This window comes from Haliotis rubra, unplaced genomic scaffold, assembly GCF_003918875.1.
Source record: "Haliotis rubra isolate DU_JTF1 unplaced genomic scaffold, ASM391887v1 Scf176, whole genome shotgun sequence".
NCBI lineage: Eukaryota > Metazoa > Mollusca > Gastropoda > Lepetellida > Haliotidae > Haliotis > Haliotis rubra.
This window is the reverse complement of record NW_025765736.1, coordinates 1,488,425-1,507,560: the sequence shown is the minus strand read 5'-3', so window position 1 is coordinate 1,507,560 and position 19,136 is coordinate 1,488,425. Positions and strand designations below refer to the sequence as shown.

The following is a 19,136-nucleotide window of genomic DNA, read 5'->3' as shown; positions in this document are numbered from 1 at the left end:
ATTTATAATGTAACCATAGTACTGAGCTTAAGATGTAATTAACTTAAGCTAAATATATAATAACTAACTCCGTAGAGTTGTTAGCTTATATATTGTATGATATAATAACCATAGTACTGAGCTTAAGATAATAAAAGAACTTAAGCAAAATATATATAGCATGTAGCTATTTAGTACTGTTATAAGATAAGTATAAATCTGTAAGATTGACTTATCTTCTCCGAGGAAATGTCAACTGTTGTGCAAGGACCATGGGACCGAATTGGTGGATACCTGAGAAGTCCTCGGTGGTGATATCTCTCAGATAGTGGTTGGCAAACACCATATCGGATCTCCATAAATAACTCTCCATTATTTCAATAGCATTAGTGCAGAGCAATTGTAGATGTTGGCTCTCTAATATCATGAGGATTAGAAGCTCATGGAGGGTCGAGTCCTGCAGTCTTGTAGGCACGTACTATGACAGTTCTGATCCAAATGGAGATAGTAGTACGTGAGACTTCAGTCTGCGTAGCTTGATAGAGGAAATAAATCTCTTGCATTTTCCCTCCTGTTTGGCTCGGTGGAGATATATTTTCAGTGTTCTTACTGGCCATCGTCATAGATTCATCGTATCATGGGGTCCAAGTATATCATCAAAGCGTGTTCATAAACCTCACTTGTGAGGTGTTGGGGCACTATATTCAGATCCCAAGTTGGAGCGTATAACTTCCGTTTTAATCCTCCAATCGGAAAGCTCGTAGCAAGGCGAGTAACTGGGTTAGGTTAACTTGACGCCCGTTTTCAGTTATGATAGAGCTATTGCTGCAAGATAGGTGGACAAGTTGAGCCTTATAAAATCTTAGTCTGACGTAGATAACATAAGTAGTCCGCCACTTGAGGATGAGTAGCATATCTAGCTGTAAATCCTTCCTTTGCAGCATAATTGACAAACTGTGCCATTTGTCATCGTATAAGTTGCCAGTTGAGTTACGCAGGGCAAGCTAGACTGCTTTGCCGCTCTGGCTGAATAACTTGTTATTCAGACACGCTTTGATACAATCCATACGTGAGGTTGGAATATATCTGGCTTTCCGTGCGCTTGTTTGGTGTGCGGATGTATTAACAGATTCGAGCACTCTGTAAGATGTAGTATTGGTTGTCCGATTTCTTGAATAAAAGTTGGAAACCATGTTCTCGCTGGTCAGTAGGCCGTGACCAAATTCAGATGGAGGCTCTGCTTTTGACTGATTTTGAGTAAACTTGTGAGATTAACGCTGGTGGCGGAAAAGCGTACGCGTTGAGTCCTTCCCACGATATGCTTAGTGCGTCTGTTGCCAATGCTAGTGGGTCTGGAACTGGCGATACGAAAGTTGTCAGTTGTTTGTTGAATCGAGTGGTAAATAGGTCTATTAGTGTAGTTCCTATTTCCTTGATAATTTGAGTGAATATCTCTGTATGGAGCATTCATTCTGTCAGCGATGGTATGTCTGGCCGAGAGAGAGCGTCTGCTATCACATTCTTTGCTCCTGGAATGTGATATGCTCTGACATGTATGTTGAGATTGTCGATTAATCGAACAATTGAAAACAGAGTCGATATGTTCGAGGACCTGGTTGAGCTTAGTTTGTTCACATAAAACGCCACTGTCGAATTGACTGTGTGAATCATCCACTGGGTATACTGTAGTAAGTTGCTCCAGAGCATTAAGGCGTTTATTACTGCTTGTATCTCTAGCAGATTTATGTGTAATTTGTTCTCTTGATTGCTCATAGCCCTGACGCCGTCCTGTCGGCAAGATGGGCTCCCCAACCTTATAGTGACACATCTACGTAGAGAAGTGTTATCGATTCCAGCTCTATTAACGAGACGCCTATTCAAACATTCGATCTCTTGGTCCACCATAGTAGATGAGGTTTGACCTGAACCGGAGAATTGAACGGTAGAGATTCGTCTAGATGCGAATTGATGATGACTTGTAACGGATGTAATTGTAGTCTGCCTCTGCCTGTCATGTCTTGAGCTGAGCTGAAGTGCGGAACCCCAACAGACTCTGTCACTGTCGTAGTGGTAGTGGAGATAGTAAGGCTTGTGGAAATGACTGTTGGATATTGATCCATGGTTCTCCGGTACAATTATACGATTCTGCGCTGTTACAAATCAAAAACCTAGAATTAGCAGATCTTGCGAAGGTTCTAGGTCCAACTTAAGTAGGTTTACTAACCATCTAGTTGTGTTAGTAGCTTGATGATGAATTCAACTGTAGTCTGAGACGCTATGGATTTGGATCCATTTGTATCCTGTCGTCGAGGTAAATTCGCTGCGAAGTGCTTGACGATGTAGGTGCACAACCAGGGGTGACTGCCATCGTTGAACTTTATGTAAAAAATCGCCTGACTGCCATGCCCTCGTCCTTACTTGACAGGCGAGGTCTCTAACCTCAAGAAGGCAGCCCAATCATGAAGGATCAGATTAGCTGGACTGTAAGGAGGCTTGCTCGTTCACTGATATATTGTTGTCACTTGCAACCTATGTGTTGAACTGTGAACTATGATCGACCTCTTTACCCGCGAGTACCCGCGCTGTGATGTCACCGGTGTAGCAGGAAAAGGAACCTTGTAAAATATTAGAACAATCGTCGGTTTTCATCGTAGCTTCCCGAAGTTACCCGAGTGACCACGTGTTTCGAGGGTTGATGGTAAAAGTGCGAAACCTCCGGCGCGAAATACCTTGCTCTGTAATATTAATGCTGGGTAGGTTATTTTCCTGGCTGTCGTGAAAGTAACTTCAGTCTTGAAGATAATTCCGACTTCCTTATATAAGGTTCAATAAACCTTGCAAGTTGTCAGCTTGTAGATTGTTAAAGCTGAACTTGTACATATTTCTTCTCAGGAAATCGTTGACGATTATGAGTTTTACTCGCTGTAACAAGGCTGCTGTTCAATTTCGTTATTGAATTGTCTGCAGATCTGCGTAATGGTCACGCATGTAGATAATCGTATTGTAGTAGGTAGTCGGCTTGAAGATCCTTAATTAGGCTCTTCATCTGTTGATAAATTAATACAGCGACATTCTGTGTTGTAAATAGCCTGTGCAATTGTCTTCGCGTAGGCTTGTAGACGGCATATGGCTTACAGTTGATAGACAACTCATGCGATGTCTTGAACGGACTGACGAGTGGCTATATATGACGAGTGGATAGTATATGGAGACCTTGGAGGAGACTTCGCGAAGATCTCGAAGTAACTTTTTAGATCTTCTGGGTGAAGTAGACTTGGAGCCACGTGACCTTCGCGAAAGTATCGAGTCAGAGTCCGATCAATATATGAGCGCTTGCTTCGCGAACGACCTCTGTGTTCTACAGGGTGTGGGCTCGGCGAAGCGCTCCCGCAAATCAATATATGAGCGCTTGCTTCGCGAACGACCTCTGTGTTCTACAGGGAGTAGGCTCGGCTGGCGCTCCTTCTCCGCCGATGTCCCTCGCGAACTAGTGAGGCTCTAGCTCCTTCGCCGGGCTGCCCTGGGACTTCCTTAGAGCGTAGTGTTCGCTACGGGCTGGGTTGCCCTTCGCGGAGGCTCGTCTGTGGGCTCAAAGGCCCTACGCGAAGCCAAGGCGGGCTCTAAGGCCCTCTATGACTTAGTATGGGGTGGGCTCTGAGGCCCGTGGCTCTGAGGCCTCTGTAAGCCGTGAACGGTCTTCCATCAGCCTCATGATTTGGTTGACCAGGTCATCTGGGATGGTCTCTGCGCTGGCGCTTGAGGGTGTCCTCTCTGTGATAGTGACGGACCCTCAGTTATAATCTCCGGCGTCCAGCGTAGGCATCTCTGATTGCATGTTGATCAGCGCTGAAGTGATGGTAGCCGATACTGGTCACTTCTTATGACATACATCTGGAATGATAATCGAAATGTCATCATCATATAAACATAATTCTGAATATCAGAAGCAAAGTTTTTTTTTGTTTTTTAAGTAGCCTTCGTGGATTTCCCTTTAACGAGGCTGTAGACCTGGGGGTTCGGAGCGTACGTTGAGACGACGTGGAAGCTCATCTAGTCTTAGACTGTGATGAAGGAATGTCCTGGGAAGCAGGTCACTTCTAGGATATAGCGGACTGCGTCCCACGCTTATCCCCCGAAGGTAACTCAGGATATATCTGACTCCGATCTATTAGCCATGATTGAAGATTGTTTCCGAGATTTATCTGCCTTCCGTCTCAAAACGGAACATAAATATTTATCAAAGGCAGAAATTGGTAAATTAATACATAATTTACAACGAGAAACAATAGAACATGGAGTAATGCAACTAGGGCATTTTAAATGTGGATCGGTAGCAGAGTAACGTAATTTACAAACAGTGCAGATTTTATTAACGCAAACTGCTGAGCAAACACGGCGAAACGTGAATCAAGCAGCAGAAACACGAATAATTATCAAAGCATGTTGAATAATGATACTAATTACACCTCTATAGATGAATATAAGAGGTAACAAACTAAATATAGATAAAGGATATAGTGTGCAGGGAGACACAGGTGCTCTCACGTCTTGCTTACTGGGCGAAGAAGGAGAGAGTGAGGCACATGGGTTCAGGTGGCGCCCTCGTTCCCGCGCTTGTGGAAGGGAGGTAACTCGTGGTGGGTACTAATGAGTGATTTTTTATTGAAGGGGAACTTCAATTGGGAGATACAAGTGTTCCACTAGGTTCGCAAGAAGAAGAAGACAAGCAATAAGCATGAGTCAGGATAAGGAAAAATCTTCCGTTTACTGGCCTGAACGGGCTTAACCATTTTGAGCAAATCTCAGACGAAAAAATTTTCACGGCCACTCAGAGGAGCGACAAGAAAGAGAATGAGTGTGTGAGGTGATCACGTGGGTGAGGACTGCGCATGCCTCGTGTTGTCATGGACTAGTGAGCACGACTGAGACAGGAAGGCATGCACAGCACAGGGAGAGGGCAAGGTACGTCTTGAGCACAGTTTTAATTCGTTTCCACTCATGGTCGAATGAAGAGAGAGAGGTGCAAGTCGTGAGATAGGATAAGTTTAAAAATTGCATGTTTCTGCACATCGATTGACCCTGACATCAATGTTTGTTCTTCTCATCACGGTCAGGTTAAAGGAAGTGAATCTTCCGTCATTTATCGCAACACAACTGAAACATCATAAAAGTTGATCATTGAGGATGATCTGAGATTTAGACAATTTTTCTTTGCTCACCCTGCTTCAACTTCTTCATCAACCTCGGGAACATTGTCTTTTTCTGTGAAATGCAAACAATATTTGTTAAAACGTTGTGGAAAGAGCCATTATCTCTTGCATGTGATTTCAGATCAATTAATTAATAGAGAGCTGGTTAATAAGGGAAAAAGCATAGAGTGACTGAGTATGGTTCTATGCCGCTTTTAGCAAGAGTCCAGCATTATTACGGCAGGAACTCTAGACAGGGGATTCACACATTGTAGCTTTAACGATTATGATATCCCACTACTCCCAGGAAGCTTCCGGTATTCGGGCACAAACATGGTGTACTGGGATTATGGTTAATGACTCATTATTCTAATGCCATGATCTTCTGGTCCAAACTATTTCCACGTACATGGTACCAGCACTCATCAACTCACAAATACATGTATACACTGCACCACCATAGACTATTCAACATATCTGACTCACTTGTAACGGTTAAACCAGGCGTGGGGGATTTGGTCGGTACAGTTGATGGAGATTTGGCAGAGTTCGGATGGGGTACACTGAAAATGTAAAACCAATTTAATCACAAAAAATAAATGAGGTGCCGGCCTAACACCTGAGAAAGGTATGAGTTAGTGATAGAGTGAGTGAGTGAGTGAGTGAGTGAGTGAGTGAGAGAGAATTTACCTGATATTGTTGACTGAGCTCGCAAGTGAGGACATCAGCTGACACGGCCCACATCCAACACCTGGACGGTGGGTACCCTCCGGACAAGGAACACAGGCTCCTGGCAGCATAAAAACACAATGGTGAAGAGTTTACAAGAAAAAATTTCTGCATGTGAAAAGTATCCGCAGAAAATGTAAGAAAGTAACTTTCCTTACAAAAATGGATACTGAAATAGTAAAGGTTAAAATACATTTTAGAAATTCAGGCCATTCTTCTTGTGACCCAATGCACTAAAGTGGAACTTATACTGATGTGGGTCTTCGTCAAACGTTCTTCTTGTGACCTTATGCACTAAAGTGGAACTTATACTGATGTGGGTCTTCGTCAAACGTTCTTCTTGTGACCCAATGCACTAAAGTGGAACTTATACTGATGTGGGTCTTCGTCAAACGTTCTTCTTGTGACCCAATGCACTAAAGTGGAACTTATACTGATGTAGGTCTTCGTCAAACGTTCTTCTTGTGACCTTATGCACTAAAGTGGAACTTATACTGATGTGGGTCTTCGTCAAACACTCCTGGTTCCACCTGATGATGAGAGATACCAACCTATATGTTAACTCACCATTCTTGTGGTATGTGTTTTCTTTGCATTTGGAGCGGAAATGCCTACATTCGAATTGGTCTCCATAGTAACAGCGTGACTGATCACATTCACACTGACCAATCTTGGACGAAGATAGCCTTGCTTCTGAAACATCACAGGCAGCCTCCATTAGCTTATTGAAACATACAGCTCATTCAAGCATTTTCTTTACCATCAAAGCAATGTCATCAGTAAAATATATAACTCCCCATCCTTGGACAATGCTTTAACATATTTAGTCTTCAACATTTAAAAACCTGATACTTTAACCACATCACAATCTACAGTCCGTTTGAGTCATAAACGGACCGATGAATTGCAAATTTTATCAGAAAGGGACAGCTAGGTGTTAGAGAAGCAAGTGAACAAGTGCCCACCAAGTTATTGATTCATTAGCCTGTGCTGTGCCGTCTCCATCCTTTCTCGCACACCTGGCTGTTCCTTTCTCTGCACTCCTCACTCGTAACAAATAGTGAACTGTGTCAAAATTTCGTTGATAGTTTCTTAAAGAACTTTTTGGTTGAGTCCGGACAATTTTCAAATATAAGAAAGCTGTTGCGTATTAGTGAATGATAAACATGTGTACTATTTATATTTATGAGGCAATTTTGTACAATGATAAAATTTGCAATTCATCGGTCCGTTTATGACTCAAACGGACTGTAGGAGTGTAACAATTAGGGCTGGCTAAAATGATTAATAATCAGAAACATTGTCAATAGGAAAGATTATTACAGAAAAACAAGGAAAAGTTGGACTGGTTCAGAGAACGAGTTTACGAGAAGTAGGCGGTGCAGGGCAATGAGAAAACCCATTTGGTTTGTGAAAGGTAGAGCAGATGTAGGCTAGTGCACGTGCATTGCATGACGATGAAATTGATTCCGTGCATACAGTCTGTAGCTGCACGCGCCTTGCTCATAAAACTCTCACGTTGGTATAGCAAGTAGCACTACACTTGATCGCGGACAACCTGGGGGACCCTCACTAACAATGGCAGGCGCCAGTGGGCGGCACTCATACATGCTAATACAGGTCAATTGTCAGGTCGGTGCTCACCTTATCCTTGTTTGCAAGTAAAGATTATTGATATGAAAATCGTGTTAGCCATTATATCGTTCATTAGCTTTAGTGATAGAAAAAAGTTTGAATTTTCTCACACAGTATACAAATTTAGGCAGGGTTCGAAATACCCCATATATTAGCGTGCCATGGCACGGTAAATATCGAAATGGCAATGATAAAAAATGTTCTTGGTGCCCTTATGGCACGCCTAATTTTTTAGAGACATAGCACACCTTCAGTCACTTAAATACCCCAAACAAAACACTTAAGCAAATGACAAACAAGCAAAAACATTTATTGACTTTTACGCCCAGGAAATGACTGGAATTATGATGGATGATGTAAAGAAATCTGGTTGTTTTTCCATTTAGAGTGATGGGAGTACTGATAGTTCGGTTAGGGAAGAGTAAATTGTGTATGTTAGATATATTGAAAAAGTGAACCTCTCACACGATTCTTGGCTATAAAGGTGATGGGAAAGCAGAACAAATGTAACATAAGAAAGCCATCTTAAGCAGAAGACATATCAGTGATAACAGAAAACTGGTTACATTTGTTGTTTTCTGAATAAAATCCATGCAAAAACATGGCGTCACTCACCATTGAAACATTCATTTCTTTCAAACATTTGGGCATTTTTGTTACAAAAACATGTTACGCCTCTTTCAAACATTTATTGATAATTGATTGATATTTAGTTAACAAATATCGATCAATATTGTTAGCCCACCCTAGTAACGATATATAAAACTATCAATGTCTTGCAACAGTTTGCCCCATGATTGTTCTACATTGATGACATCATACTAATGTCATACAGCGTTGAATATAGTGGAGTGTGATGATAAAACCAAAACGAGAAAACAAGGGAACTTAAAAACATTACCTATTAAGCTAACTTGAGCTGAGTTTACTGAGATAGTGATACTACTTCAATCTAACCTTCAGGACAAACTAGAGCCGGTAGCAGCGATCCTCTTCGGTTCTGAGGTAGAGTTGAACAACTTCACCAGACCACGTTCACACTTAACACAGGTATCAGGTTCACCATCTTCTATACATCGCTGAACTCTAAAATCTAAAATTACCAAAAATATACACAAAAACGGGTGGAGTATGAGAGTGAGCTTACAGATATAAATTGGAAGAAATTATCAACACTATTCCAGTTGTATCACAGCCTCTTAGCTACATGTGGAAGGAGAGCCTGAAACATGTTCGACATTTACTGCAACGCTGAGACTTACAAGCATGTATTCACGATCCTACAAATATATTCCTCAAAACTGGGAATTGAACCTACGATCATCGGTTTACGACATATTCAAGGGAAGCAACTTGCACATCAGACTGCGGCACGCTTAGACTTGGTTATGATTTGGTTGTTGTTTAATGCCGCTCTCAGCAATATTCCAGCTTTATAATGGCAGTCTGTAAATAATGTGGACCAGACAATCCAGTGATCAACAGCATCTGCATCATTCTACGCTGCTCAGGATACACGATGACATATGTAAACCGAGTCAGCTTAGCCTGACCACCATATCGCCAAATCACTGAATCATCTCAAGTCTTCAGCTTGACAAGTGAAGATTTATTCAAGTCAACTATTTGCTCAAATGTCGATTGACTGACAAATTTGACCAGTCTCATATCTCACTTCATCATATCTCTCAGTCTTGACATATACTCACGTAGTCCACAGAAGTTCGGGGTCTCAATTGGCACACAGCACACAGTTTCGTACTGTATCTGACCAGGAGCGCAGGATGGAACACTCTTACAGAACTAAACAGAATACAGAATCTCAGAATAAGAGAGTGAGAAAGCAGATATGTTTTATACTATTTAGCAATATTATAACTATGTGACAACAGTCTAGGATTATTCATGTGGAGTGGCTGACAGCATGAGCATCGATCCATTATCAGTCCACATCTCATCTCATGATCGCTATGATCTTTCTTCCCTAGAATCCCACAGGAGACAAGCCTGAGGTACAGTGGACCCATCTGCCCTAGAATCCCACAGGAAGCAAGACCAAGGCACAGTGGACCTATCTGCCCTAGAATCCCACAGGAAGCAAGACCAAGGCACAGTGGACCTATCTGCCCTAGAATCCCACAGGAAGCAAGACCAAGGCACAGAAGACAAGCCTGGCACAGTGGACCTATCTGCCCTAGAATCCCACAGGAAGCAAGACTGAAGGCACAGTGGACCTATCTGCCCTAGAATCCCACAGGAAGCAAGACCAAGGCACAGTGGACCCATCTGCCCTAGAATCCCACAGGAAGCAAGACCAAGGCACAGTGGACCTATCTGCCCTAGGAATCCCACAGGAAGCAAGACCAAGGCACAGTGGACCTATCTGCCCTAGAATCCCACAGGAAGCAAGCCTGAGGTACAGTGGACCCATCTGCCCTACAGAGAATCCCACAGGAGACAAGCCTGAGGTACAGTGGACCTATCTGCCCTGGAATCCCACAGGAGACAAGCCTGAGGTACAGTGGACCTATCTGCCCTGGAATCCCACAGGAGACAAGCCTGAGGTACAGTGGACTTATCTGCCCTGGAATCCCACAGGAAGCAAGCCCAAGGCACAGTGGACCTATCTGCCCTAGAATCCCACAGGAGACAAGCCTGGGGTACAGTGGACCTATCTGCCCTAGAATCCCACAGGAAGCAAGCCTGAGGTACAGTGGACCTATCTGCCCTAGAATCCCACAGGAGACAAGCCTGAGGTACAAGTGGACCTATCTGCCCTGGAATCCCACAGGAAGCAAGCCTGAGGTACAGTGGACCTATCTGCCCTGGAATCCCACAGGAGACAAGCCTGAGGTACAGTGGACCTATCTGCCCTGGAATCCCACAGGAGACAAGCCTGAGGTACAGTGGACCTATCTGCCCTAGAATCCCACAGGAGCAAGCAAGCCTGAGGCACAGTGGACCTATCTGCCCTAGAATCCCACAGGAGACAAGACCAAGGCACAGTGGACCTATCTGCCCTGGAATCCCACAGGAGACAAGCCTGAGGTACAGTGGACCTTTCTGCCCTAGAATCCCACTGGAGACAAGCCTGAGGTACAGTGGACCTATCTGCCCTAGAATCACACAGGAAGCAAGCCTTAGGTACAATGGACCTATCTGCCCTGGAATCCCACAGGAAGCAAGCCCAAGGCACAGTGGACCTATCTGCCCTAGAATCCCACAGGAAGCAAGCCTGGGGTACAATGGACCTATCTGCCCTGGAATCCCACAGGAGGCAAGCCTGGGGTACAATGGACCTATCTGCCCTAGAATCACACAGGAGGCAAGCCTGGGGTACAATGGACCTATCTGCCCTAGAATCCCACAGGAAGCAAGCCTGGGGTACAATGGACCCATCTGCCCTGGAATCCCACAGGAGGCAAGCCTGGGGTACAGTGGACCTATCTGCCCTAGAATCACACAGGGAGCAAGCCTTAGGTACAATGGACCTATCTGCCCTAGAATCACACAGGAAGCAAGCCTTAGGTACAATGGACCTATCTGCCCTAGAATCCCACAGGAGACAAGCTACAGCTGCAGATTCTCGGTTTCAGTTTTATCTTCTTTTCTGAGTTTCTAAAATTTCATTAGTCTGTCATACAGACCCTGAAACAAACATATCCAAGAAAGCCCAAGAAAGTCTAGAATAAGTAGCAAGTTTAGATTACCACATTTGCACTGAAAATGAAGAAAGTCTCTCGCTCCTTTTCATTCTATATTCTATGATGATAATTTAAGAACATTTTGGGTAAAATCTGTTCATTTCAGAGACCATATGTTAGTCTAATATTTCATTAACGTAACTATCCGGCTTCTTAAAAAACAACGGTTAGCGTGGAGTAGCCTAATGGTTAAAGCGCTTGCTTGTCACACAAGACCTGTGTTCGATTCCCCACATGGTCACAATGTGTGAAGCCCATTTCTGGCGCCTCCCATCGCGATATTGCTCGAATATTGCTAAAAACGGCGTAAAACTAAATTCACTCACTCACTCTTCAAAAGAACAGTATACTCACCACACTAGGAACAAAGATGGCCAAGATGCACACAGTGAGCAGAGGCTGCTTCATCCCTGCTGCAACAAATCAATGACGAAACTGAACATTATTTTCTTCATAAATTCAAAACATCTACAGTAATCAGTAACTCTTTGCAGCTTCTCACAGCTTGAGTTTCAGTGTAGTATTCCTCTGTCACAAATTAGTGAGTAAATGAGTTTAGTTTTACGCGCGACTCAGCAATATCCCAGCTATATGGCGGCTGTCTGTAAATAATCAAGTCTGGACCAGACAATCCAGTGATCAACAGCATGAGCATCGATCTGCTAAGGGGAACCGATGACATGTGTCAACCAAGCCGGGCGAGCCTGACCACCCGATCTTGTTAGTTGCCTCTTACGACAAGCATGGGTTACTGAAGGCACATTCTAACCCGGACCTTCACGGGTAGACAACCAGTAATTCTTTGTAGCTAATTTGCCAATCTGCACTAACACTGAAAGACATTGGTTTGTTGACAATACAGTCTGGGCCAGACAATCTGGTGATTGACATCATGAGCTTCCATCCACACTACTGTGACATAATGACATGCATCAACCAGGATTGGAACGGTATACCCTCGGTATTAATAGAACCTCTGTATTTTGGCGCTTGGTATACTGTAATGCAATAATAAAAATTTGGTAGTTTCGGTTTTAATAACGCTATTCTATTAAAGGTCACATGCAACGAAAAACACAACTTTGCAGATTCTGATACCTTTCGGTATAGACTTACCAAACAAATCGTCAAAAATGCAAATTCAATTTATAAAGTTGAAAAATAACGCCATGAAAAACCGCGCTAAATCGGAGTTCAAACGTTTCACTAATTTTCCCCAGACTTTTCTGGGAAAAGCGGGTTTCAACAGCTGGGCTGCGCCATAGCACGTCGCAAATAGGTTCAAGCGCAACTTGGAAGCGGGTTGTCCGATGAATACTCGGTGAATGCTTTGGTGTGAGCTATTTTTCTAATGTTTTGTTGCTATCTCACAGGCGAGCTTTTATATGTTACGACAGTAAATTAACTGTTTATATAATTTCACCACACATTCTTCTTACCGAGTCACTTTTTCAGTTCGATGCTTAAAAGCAATATCATTATTTAGCGTTGACAGAATTTCTAACTGTGATATAGATATGTCGTTGTCACAGACAAAACTCAATGTCTTGTTTTATTGACACCTGTGTGTCTGCCTGCCTGTCTGCTAATGACAATATTCAATACACAACTGCTATCACTGACCACATGCAATTTGAACTTAACACCAATCAGGCTATACACCATAAACAAAAGCGCATTGATTTATGGCCCGAGTTTAGGTCTCTGTCACATTATGTAATTGCACAGACAGGCAGGTGTGATAGTTGAACACACGACATGTTATGATGTCTGTTGATTGCAAAATGTTATACACAAAAATGAGCATGTATTTACAAAACCCAACATCTCTCACATATACACACACAATAAGCCGTGAGGGCATCTGCAAATGAACCAGCCGTTACACTTGAGTGCACACCCACCCGCTCTGACTGGGTTTGGTATCCCGGCTGCTTAGCCGTTTCTTGGGAAGTAAACCGAACTACACAATATTGCACTTATATTATATGTCACGAATAAGTAATAACAGTGTTTTAATTATGTTTGATTTTTGGTTGCATGTGACCTTTAACCTTTTAAACCTTTTCTAAAATGTCTAGAAATTGAATCATTTTGTCAAAATCTATGCATTTTTGGCTAGACGGCTCTTGTCAGTTTTCAGCATTATGATCATATCTCAAGTAGTTCTAGCAGTAGCAGAATGAGCTGAGTGGTACTGAATGAACAAAATGGCATGATGTTCACGCCACAGTTAAAAACAGTATCAACATCTACACTGAAGATATGTTCACCTCCATAAACATCACTGTGCAAAATAGCATGATATAGTAACACAATATTTACATTTGACAGCACAAATGCATCTTCCATTATTCATTTATGAACCAAATGCGATTATGAAGTAGTTTACATTTCCACTCTCGATTGATTTAATTTGTAAAGAAGACAACGATGTACTGTCTCGATAGAGCAGCGATGCGGTCTGTAAACAGTCCAGTCACTATATTTGATGGGTCGCCACATATCTATCGGCTCTCGGCTACTGTCTGGCTTGTCCTCTATATATAGTAGTTGGCCATAAGTGAGTCATCATTAGTGAAATTTCCATAGACTTACATGTTAATTAACTATTGCAAGAATAATTTTTATAAACTGAGTAGAATTCGAAGTCATTTTTTATTTTGATATTTTGCAAACATCTTGGAAATCATCTTCAATTTTTTCTTTTGATCTTTCTGTTGATTAGTTATCGAATGACACCTGATTAAGCCGACATGTTAAAACTCATTGGTATGTCTAATATATGTTGTTTAAAAGTTGCGAGTTTTCTTTAATAATCATCGGGAAATTGAAATGGAAATTACGTAGATGTTTGAATGCTTTGGTTCGTGAGTCGTGACGTTTCGAAGATACAAAACATGTCCGTTGTGTGACACTAACGACAGAAACAAACTTGTTGCAACATTGTAAAGACACGGATCCTTACCCGCTGCTGTCATTAGAGAATAACCATTCATATACATTCAGACATCGCTGTGTGACTGGTACAATCCGTGAATCGGAAACAGTTGAAACTCTTCCGGCTTGGGTCGTCGCTATTTCACTCTCGTTCAGAGACCGTGTGCATGTGTTCGTTTTATCGACTGTACTATATTCAAGGGAGGCAATTCACCACAACAGCCACATCTCGCGTGTAATATTACAAAGTTTTTGTTGTCAGTCAGTTAACGTTGTAGAGTTGTATCAATCACACAGTGCCAGCGTGGTCAATATCAGTATTCCAGTGTCACTAAGCGTAATATCGTTTGTGTGTTTGTGTTGTTTATCTGTATATAGGTTAAATGTGGCGGGCGTCATGTACATGTACTTGTGAAGCCGCTAGCCATACGTACATCCTTGTCAACTTAATAGACAGTATCCAGCTACCGTACGGTTATGGCAGGGATACCCTACAACAGGGGCCCTTATATAGTCTCCTGGTTATGGTAACGTTAAACGCTTCTTGTCTTTCTACACTTGCCTTCAAGAAAAGTTAGTATCATTGTTTCATTAACACAGTAAACTGTTTTATGTATAACTACTTTATTTTATTCTTTAGTTTGAACGTTTCACTTTTATCTTATCATAAATAAATCACAAATGGAAATCATTTTGCGGTTATGTTAGTGTCACCATAGGAATTTCCTTGTTATACCCACGGCACTTTATACGCAGCCCAGTCACTACACCTCCGTTACACTTACATGGCTTCTCTTTGGTCATCACACTGGCCTTGTCCTTATATTATCATCTATGTATATTCATTCTACTTTGTGTAATCATTTCACACAATAATGTCAATGCGCTTAGTTAATTTTACTATTTTGTAAAATGTTTATCTTCAAATTAATACATTGATCCTAAATATTAAATCTTCATACTTTTAATATTAATTGGAACAATTCTAAATAATTTTAATATTAACTCATTCTTCTTGGTTGGGTAGTAATTAGCAAGTTTATGTTGTTACAATTTTAAACATGATTTGGGTGATGCTTGTCATTGTGCCATACAGAAAAGTGCTCCTTAACCCATTATCTGCCTAAACTCATACTGTTGTAATGTTTCACCAATAATATTGATATCACACTCTGTCTCATTCTAGTATTGGAAATAAAGTACATCATGTTTTGGAAGGGTGCTTCAAGTAATGTTTCTCACAACAGGTAAAATAATTTCTTCAAAATAGTAATAAGAATGAACATTGTTGTAAATAAGTAGTATAAATAATTCATAATAAATAATAATGGCCATTTCTTATGCACTATAATCCTCACACAAGTGCAAGCTCAAAGCGCAGGGGAAAGAGGAAAAGAGTCAGTATATAAGAAGGAAAAAAGTAAGTCATCAGTTGTTATTTGAAAGCTGTCAGAGAATCAGAGTCTTTGATGTTTACTGGTAGTCAATTCAGTAGTATTGGGGCTGCATGAAAGAACCATCATTTACCAAATTAAGTTCGGAAAGTCGGTAACGTAACTAGGAGCTGATTGAGAGATCGAAAAGTTCTGGCTGGTGTGTATACAGTGATCAAGTCAGTTAGGTAGTATGGTTGTCGATGCATTTGTATATGGTGCAGCGAACTTTAAAGTTGATGTTATTCAATGGGTAACCAGTGAGGTCATATGAGCACGGCACTAATGTCACATGATTTTATTGTAACAAAATGATGCAGGCAGCAGTATTCTGTATTTTGTGCACTCTTTTTAGTTTTAAGCTGAACCCTGTTATTACCTACAAGCAGTCCATTGCAGTAATCTACTCTGTAGGAAATTAGACATCTGAGTAGAATCTTTGCACTTTCTTTTGTGATGTACTTCTGTATGTTTCCAATCCTGCGCCAAATGAATTAGCAGGTTTTATACAGTCTGTCGATATGTACATCCATGGACACATCAAACTCTAGCCATACGCCAAGATCCTTCACTGAAGGAGAAAAAGCAACCTGCCAGGAACCTATTGTTATGTTTTCACTTGTTATATTTGTAAATTGTTGTCATTACCCTGTACTCTATAATTAAATGAAAACAATTTTACTGACATGTATGTATGTTTGTAGAGGTAGTACTTAATCAAAGAGAAGAGGGAGATATTGAATTTAGTATATTTTACAGTTAATTTACTTATCTAAAATCCATCACTAGTTTACAATAGCCAGCTTATAGCTTAGAAAAATTATCAACCTATACAGGGCCCCAGATAATGTTCCATAATCATGAGTGTCACATTGAGTGATTTAATTTCGTTTTCGTTTACTTTATGGTGATACTTTTAGTCAACTGAGAGTTATCTCCCTTGGTAAACAGTGTGTGCCAAGACATGGCGAATGAAACTTGATCTTGAAGATTAAACTTTTAAGTTTAATGGACATTCCACATCATCTTTTCGACCAAGGACCAAGCATAACATGGTGTCAGAACAAAGCGAAGCCACACGCGCATTCGTTAGGACTGGAATGACAACCCAGGACAATATAAAGTGCACTGCACTGCCCAGCTGGGTGAATGGACTTTCAGCGTGGGTGTGTATAGAAGTACAGGAAAACAACAATAACGATGCGTTAAGAATATTGAATAGGTCAATAAAAATAAACAGTACTTTTTCAGATAAATACGTCTGTAACTGATTCTAAGACTGTACACCATAGCTGTGGTATGTATCTGCTATGTTTTCTAAATTATTTCCAACCATATAGTGCTTATTTTATATCTGTACATGCGCCAATAGGGCCCTTGTCTGGAGCCCTGCCTGTACATCATGGTTTGCAATTTGTTTGTTGTATGAATTCTTTGAATAACAAAGCAATAGGCCAATACACAAAGCTAAAACCAAACAACAGTCAACTTTGCTATATTGTTATATATCATCCTGAATTTACATGCATTGTATGTCTGTCTTGCTGGCTTAATACAGTGGGTAATAATCTATAGCCCGTGTTTTATACTGTATTGTCTTCTTTCATCAAAATGCTTTAGTTTACGTGGTAGTTATATTCATATCTGTGATACTGTATTATATTTACTGTCCATTGTCGACTAATTTTACTCTTCATAATGTTTTCATCTTTATTGTATAAATTGTTTTCATCCTCATATGGCTGAGACAGTGATATATGTACAAAATCACCCCATGAAAATTCATTAGCCATTCGGGACAATGACTGTAGATTTACTGGCCCACCTGGATTTTTTTACTAGCCAGGGGCTAGCCAGACCAGAGGCTATTTCGCATACTGCTTCTGGTATTCACGTAGTACTGTACATACTAATCAAGCTTTTGACATTTAATTACAAAAGTAAGTAATTGTTCATGAATTTCCATTTTCTCTCATATTTTGTCATACATCATTCTTTACCACTCATATATCACATGATGTTAATCTAAACTACCTTATTTATGGCAAAATGGTGTTCCCATTTTTTTCAAATTACATTAAACTTTATAACATCAATTTACATCATTTAAACATATGTTTCCCAAAGAATGAACACCTAACTTTAGTTTCAACAGTTTTACTTTTGGCTAACATAACTCTGTCAGTGAATCTGTCATGTTACATGTATACTCATACATCCTCCAGTATTAAATGCAGTAGCTCTAATATTGCTGAGTGTAACATTAAACTTTAATCCAACCAGCCAACTCTGGAACAACAGCATTAAATATTCATCCTCAATTTCACTGAACAAATCCCACCCTTATATACAAATCTGGGTACTGAGTCAGAATAGACCGATCCAGTCCCGGCCGATAAGCCCCGCCCACTTCGTTTTGACGTTAGGGGGACAACCACGGACTAATCACAATGGGGTCACCGCCCGGCGAAACGTATGTGACTGCTGCGAATGTTGTTGATGAATTCTGTTTGTTGTACTTTGGTATCCGTCGTTTGTGAATGATATGTAAAAAGGAAAATTTACGTAGTGTATTTTCAATATATTTTAGTTTTCAGGTTGTATAATTGGCGAGTGAAAATGTAGTTAGATCTACATGCCCGATGAAAAATCGTCTCAGCCAGCTGCTGACATTGGGAAGCGTATTTTCTACCAAATAATCTATCCGGCAATTCACGTTCGTCTAAGATATTAGCTGAGGGAAAGGTAACTGAATTATGTTGTTTGCTGTTTTTTCTCAAAAATTCCCATCGTAATATTATAAAAACCGTGAACACAACCACATGTTGAAGTTGCAGATCGTTTCGGTATCTATATTAAAAAGATTGTCAAAACTGCGCGTGCCACCTTTATTTATTTATCCGTTCTTCAATTTTACTTAAATTAGAAGTTTGTGAAAACATGGGTTTCTACCTTTCAAGGAACAACGCAGGAAAACAGTATCCCGTCTACTACTTCGTCCACCTTGTTTGTCTGTACATATTATCTGGAAAACGTTACTGGACCTGTTAACACAGTATGTTTCCATGGATGTATCTGGACATACCCAGAAGCAAATATTCAGCAGCTAATCTGCAGCTATTCTCAGTAAAATTTCTCTCTTCAAAATCTGTACACCATCCTAAAAAGACACTGAATATAAGGAAATCCATTTTTTAATAACCCTTTCAAATTTATTTTTTATCTGTGTACTTTTTTGTGGAATCCTAATCTACAAACCCCCCACTATAATGGACTTCATGAACAGCCAGCATTTATCTACAGGTATGTCACACCACCTTAAACACAAAGAATCCAAGATACAGTCTGCACCTGTACACTGACACATCTTCCATAAATAGGAAACGTGTGATGCAAAATCTTTGAACAGAGGATCCACAGTTATCCGAACAGTTAACTAGCATTGAAATAGAATGTTACACAACATATAAATATACTGCTTTTTCTTCAGATATATTTAACTGCTAACTACTAATGTAAATAAGAGG

The 19,136-nt window shown here is 40.8% G+C and overlaps 1 protein-coding gene and 2 long non-coding RNA genes across 6 annotated transcripts in view; 1 reads left to right on the top strand and 2 right to left on the bottom strand.

Annotated features, from left to right (window-relative positions):
- Nucleotides 1-14,590, bottom strand: part of LOC124273088 — a 36,998-nt gene extending 22,408 nt beyond the window's left edge. For 3 of the 4 annotated variants that reach the window (XM_046708305.1, XM_046708309.1, XM_046708306.1), the window contains exons 1-8: nt 14,205-14,590; nt 11,591-11,649; nt 9,242-9,335; nt 8,490-8,625; nt 6,465-6,590; nt 5,859-5,958; nt 5,655-5,731; nt 5,199-5,241 (exon numbers count right to left, since the gene is read on the bottom strand). In XM_046708305.1, the coding sequence (XP_046564261.1) occupies nt 5,199-5,241; nt 5,655-5,731; nt 5,859-5,893 (155 nt within the window). In that variant the 5' untranslated portion in view covers nt 5,894-5,958; nt 6,465-6,590; nt 8,490-8,625; ... (1 more) ...; nt 11,591-11,649; nt 14,205-14,590. Of the gene's footprint in view, nt 1-5,196; nt 5,242-5,654; nt 5,732-5,858; nt 5,959-6,464; nt 6,591-8,489; nt 8,626-9,241; nt 9,336-11,590; nt 11,650-14,204 lie in introns of all 4 variants that reach the window. The other variant, XM_046708308.1, reaches the window with a different exon arrangement.
- On the top strand, nt 7,952-18,355 carry LOC124273090. The gene is made up of 3 exons (XR_006897546.1): nt 7,952-7,962; nt 8,466-8,468; nt 18,235-18,355. It is a non-coding gene; the product is annotated as an uncharacterized LOC124273090 (long non-coding RNA).
- Nucleotides 16,935-17,916, bottom strand: LOC124273089. The gene is made up of 3 exons (XR_006897545.1): nt 17,906-17,916; nt 17,073-17,076; nt 16,935-17,002 (listed from the first exon to the last, which is right to left on the bottom strand). It is a non-coding gene; the product is annotated as an uncharacterized LOC124273089 (long non-coding RNA).
- Nucleotides 18,356-19,136: the final 781 nt, after the last annotated feature.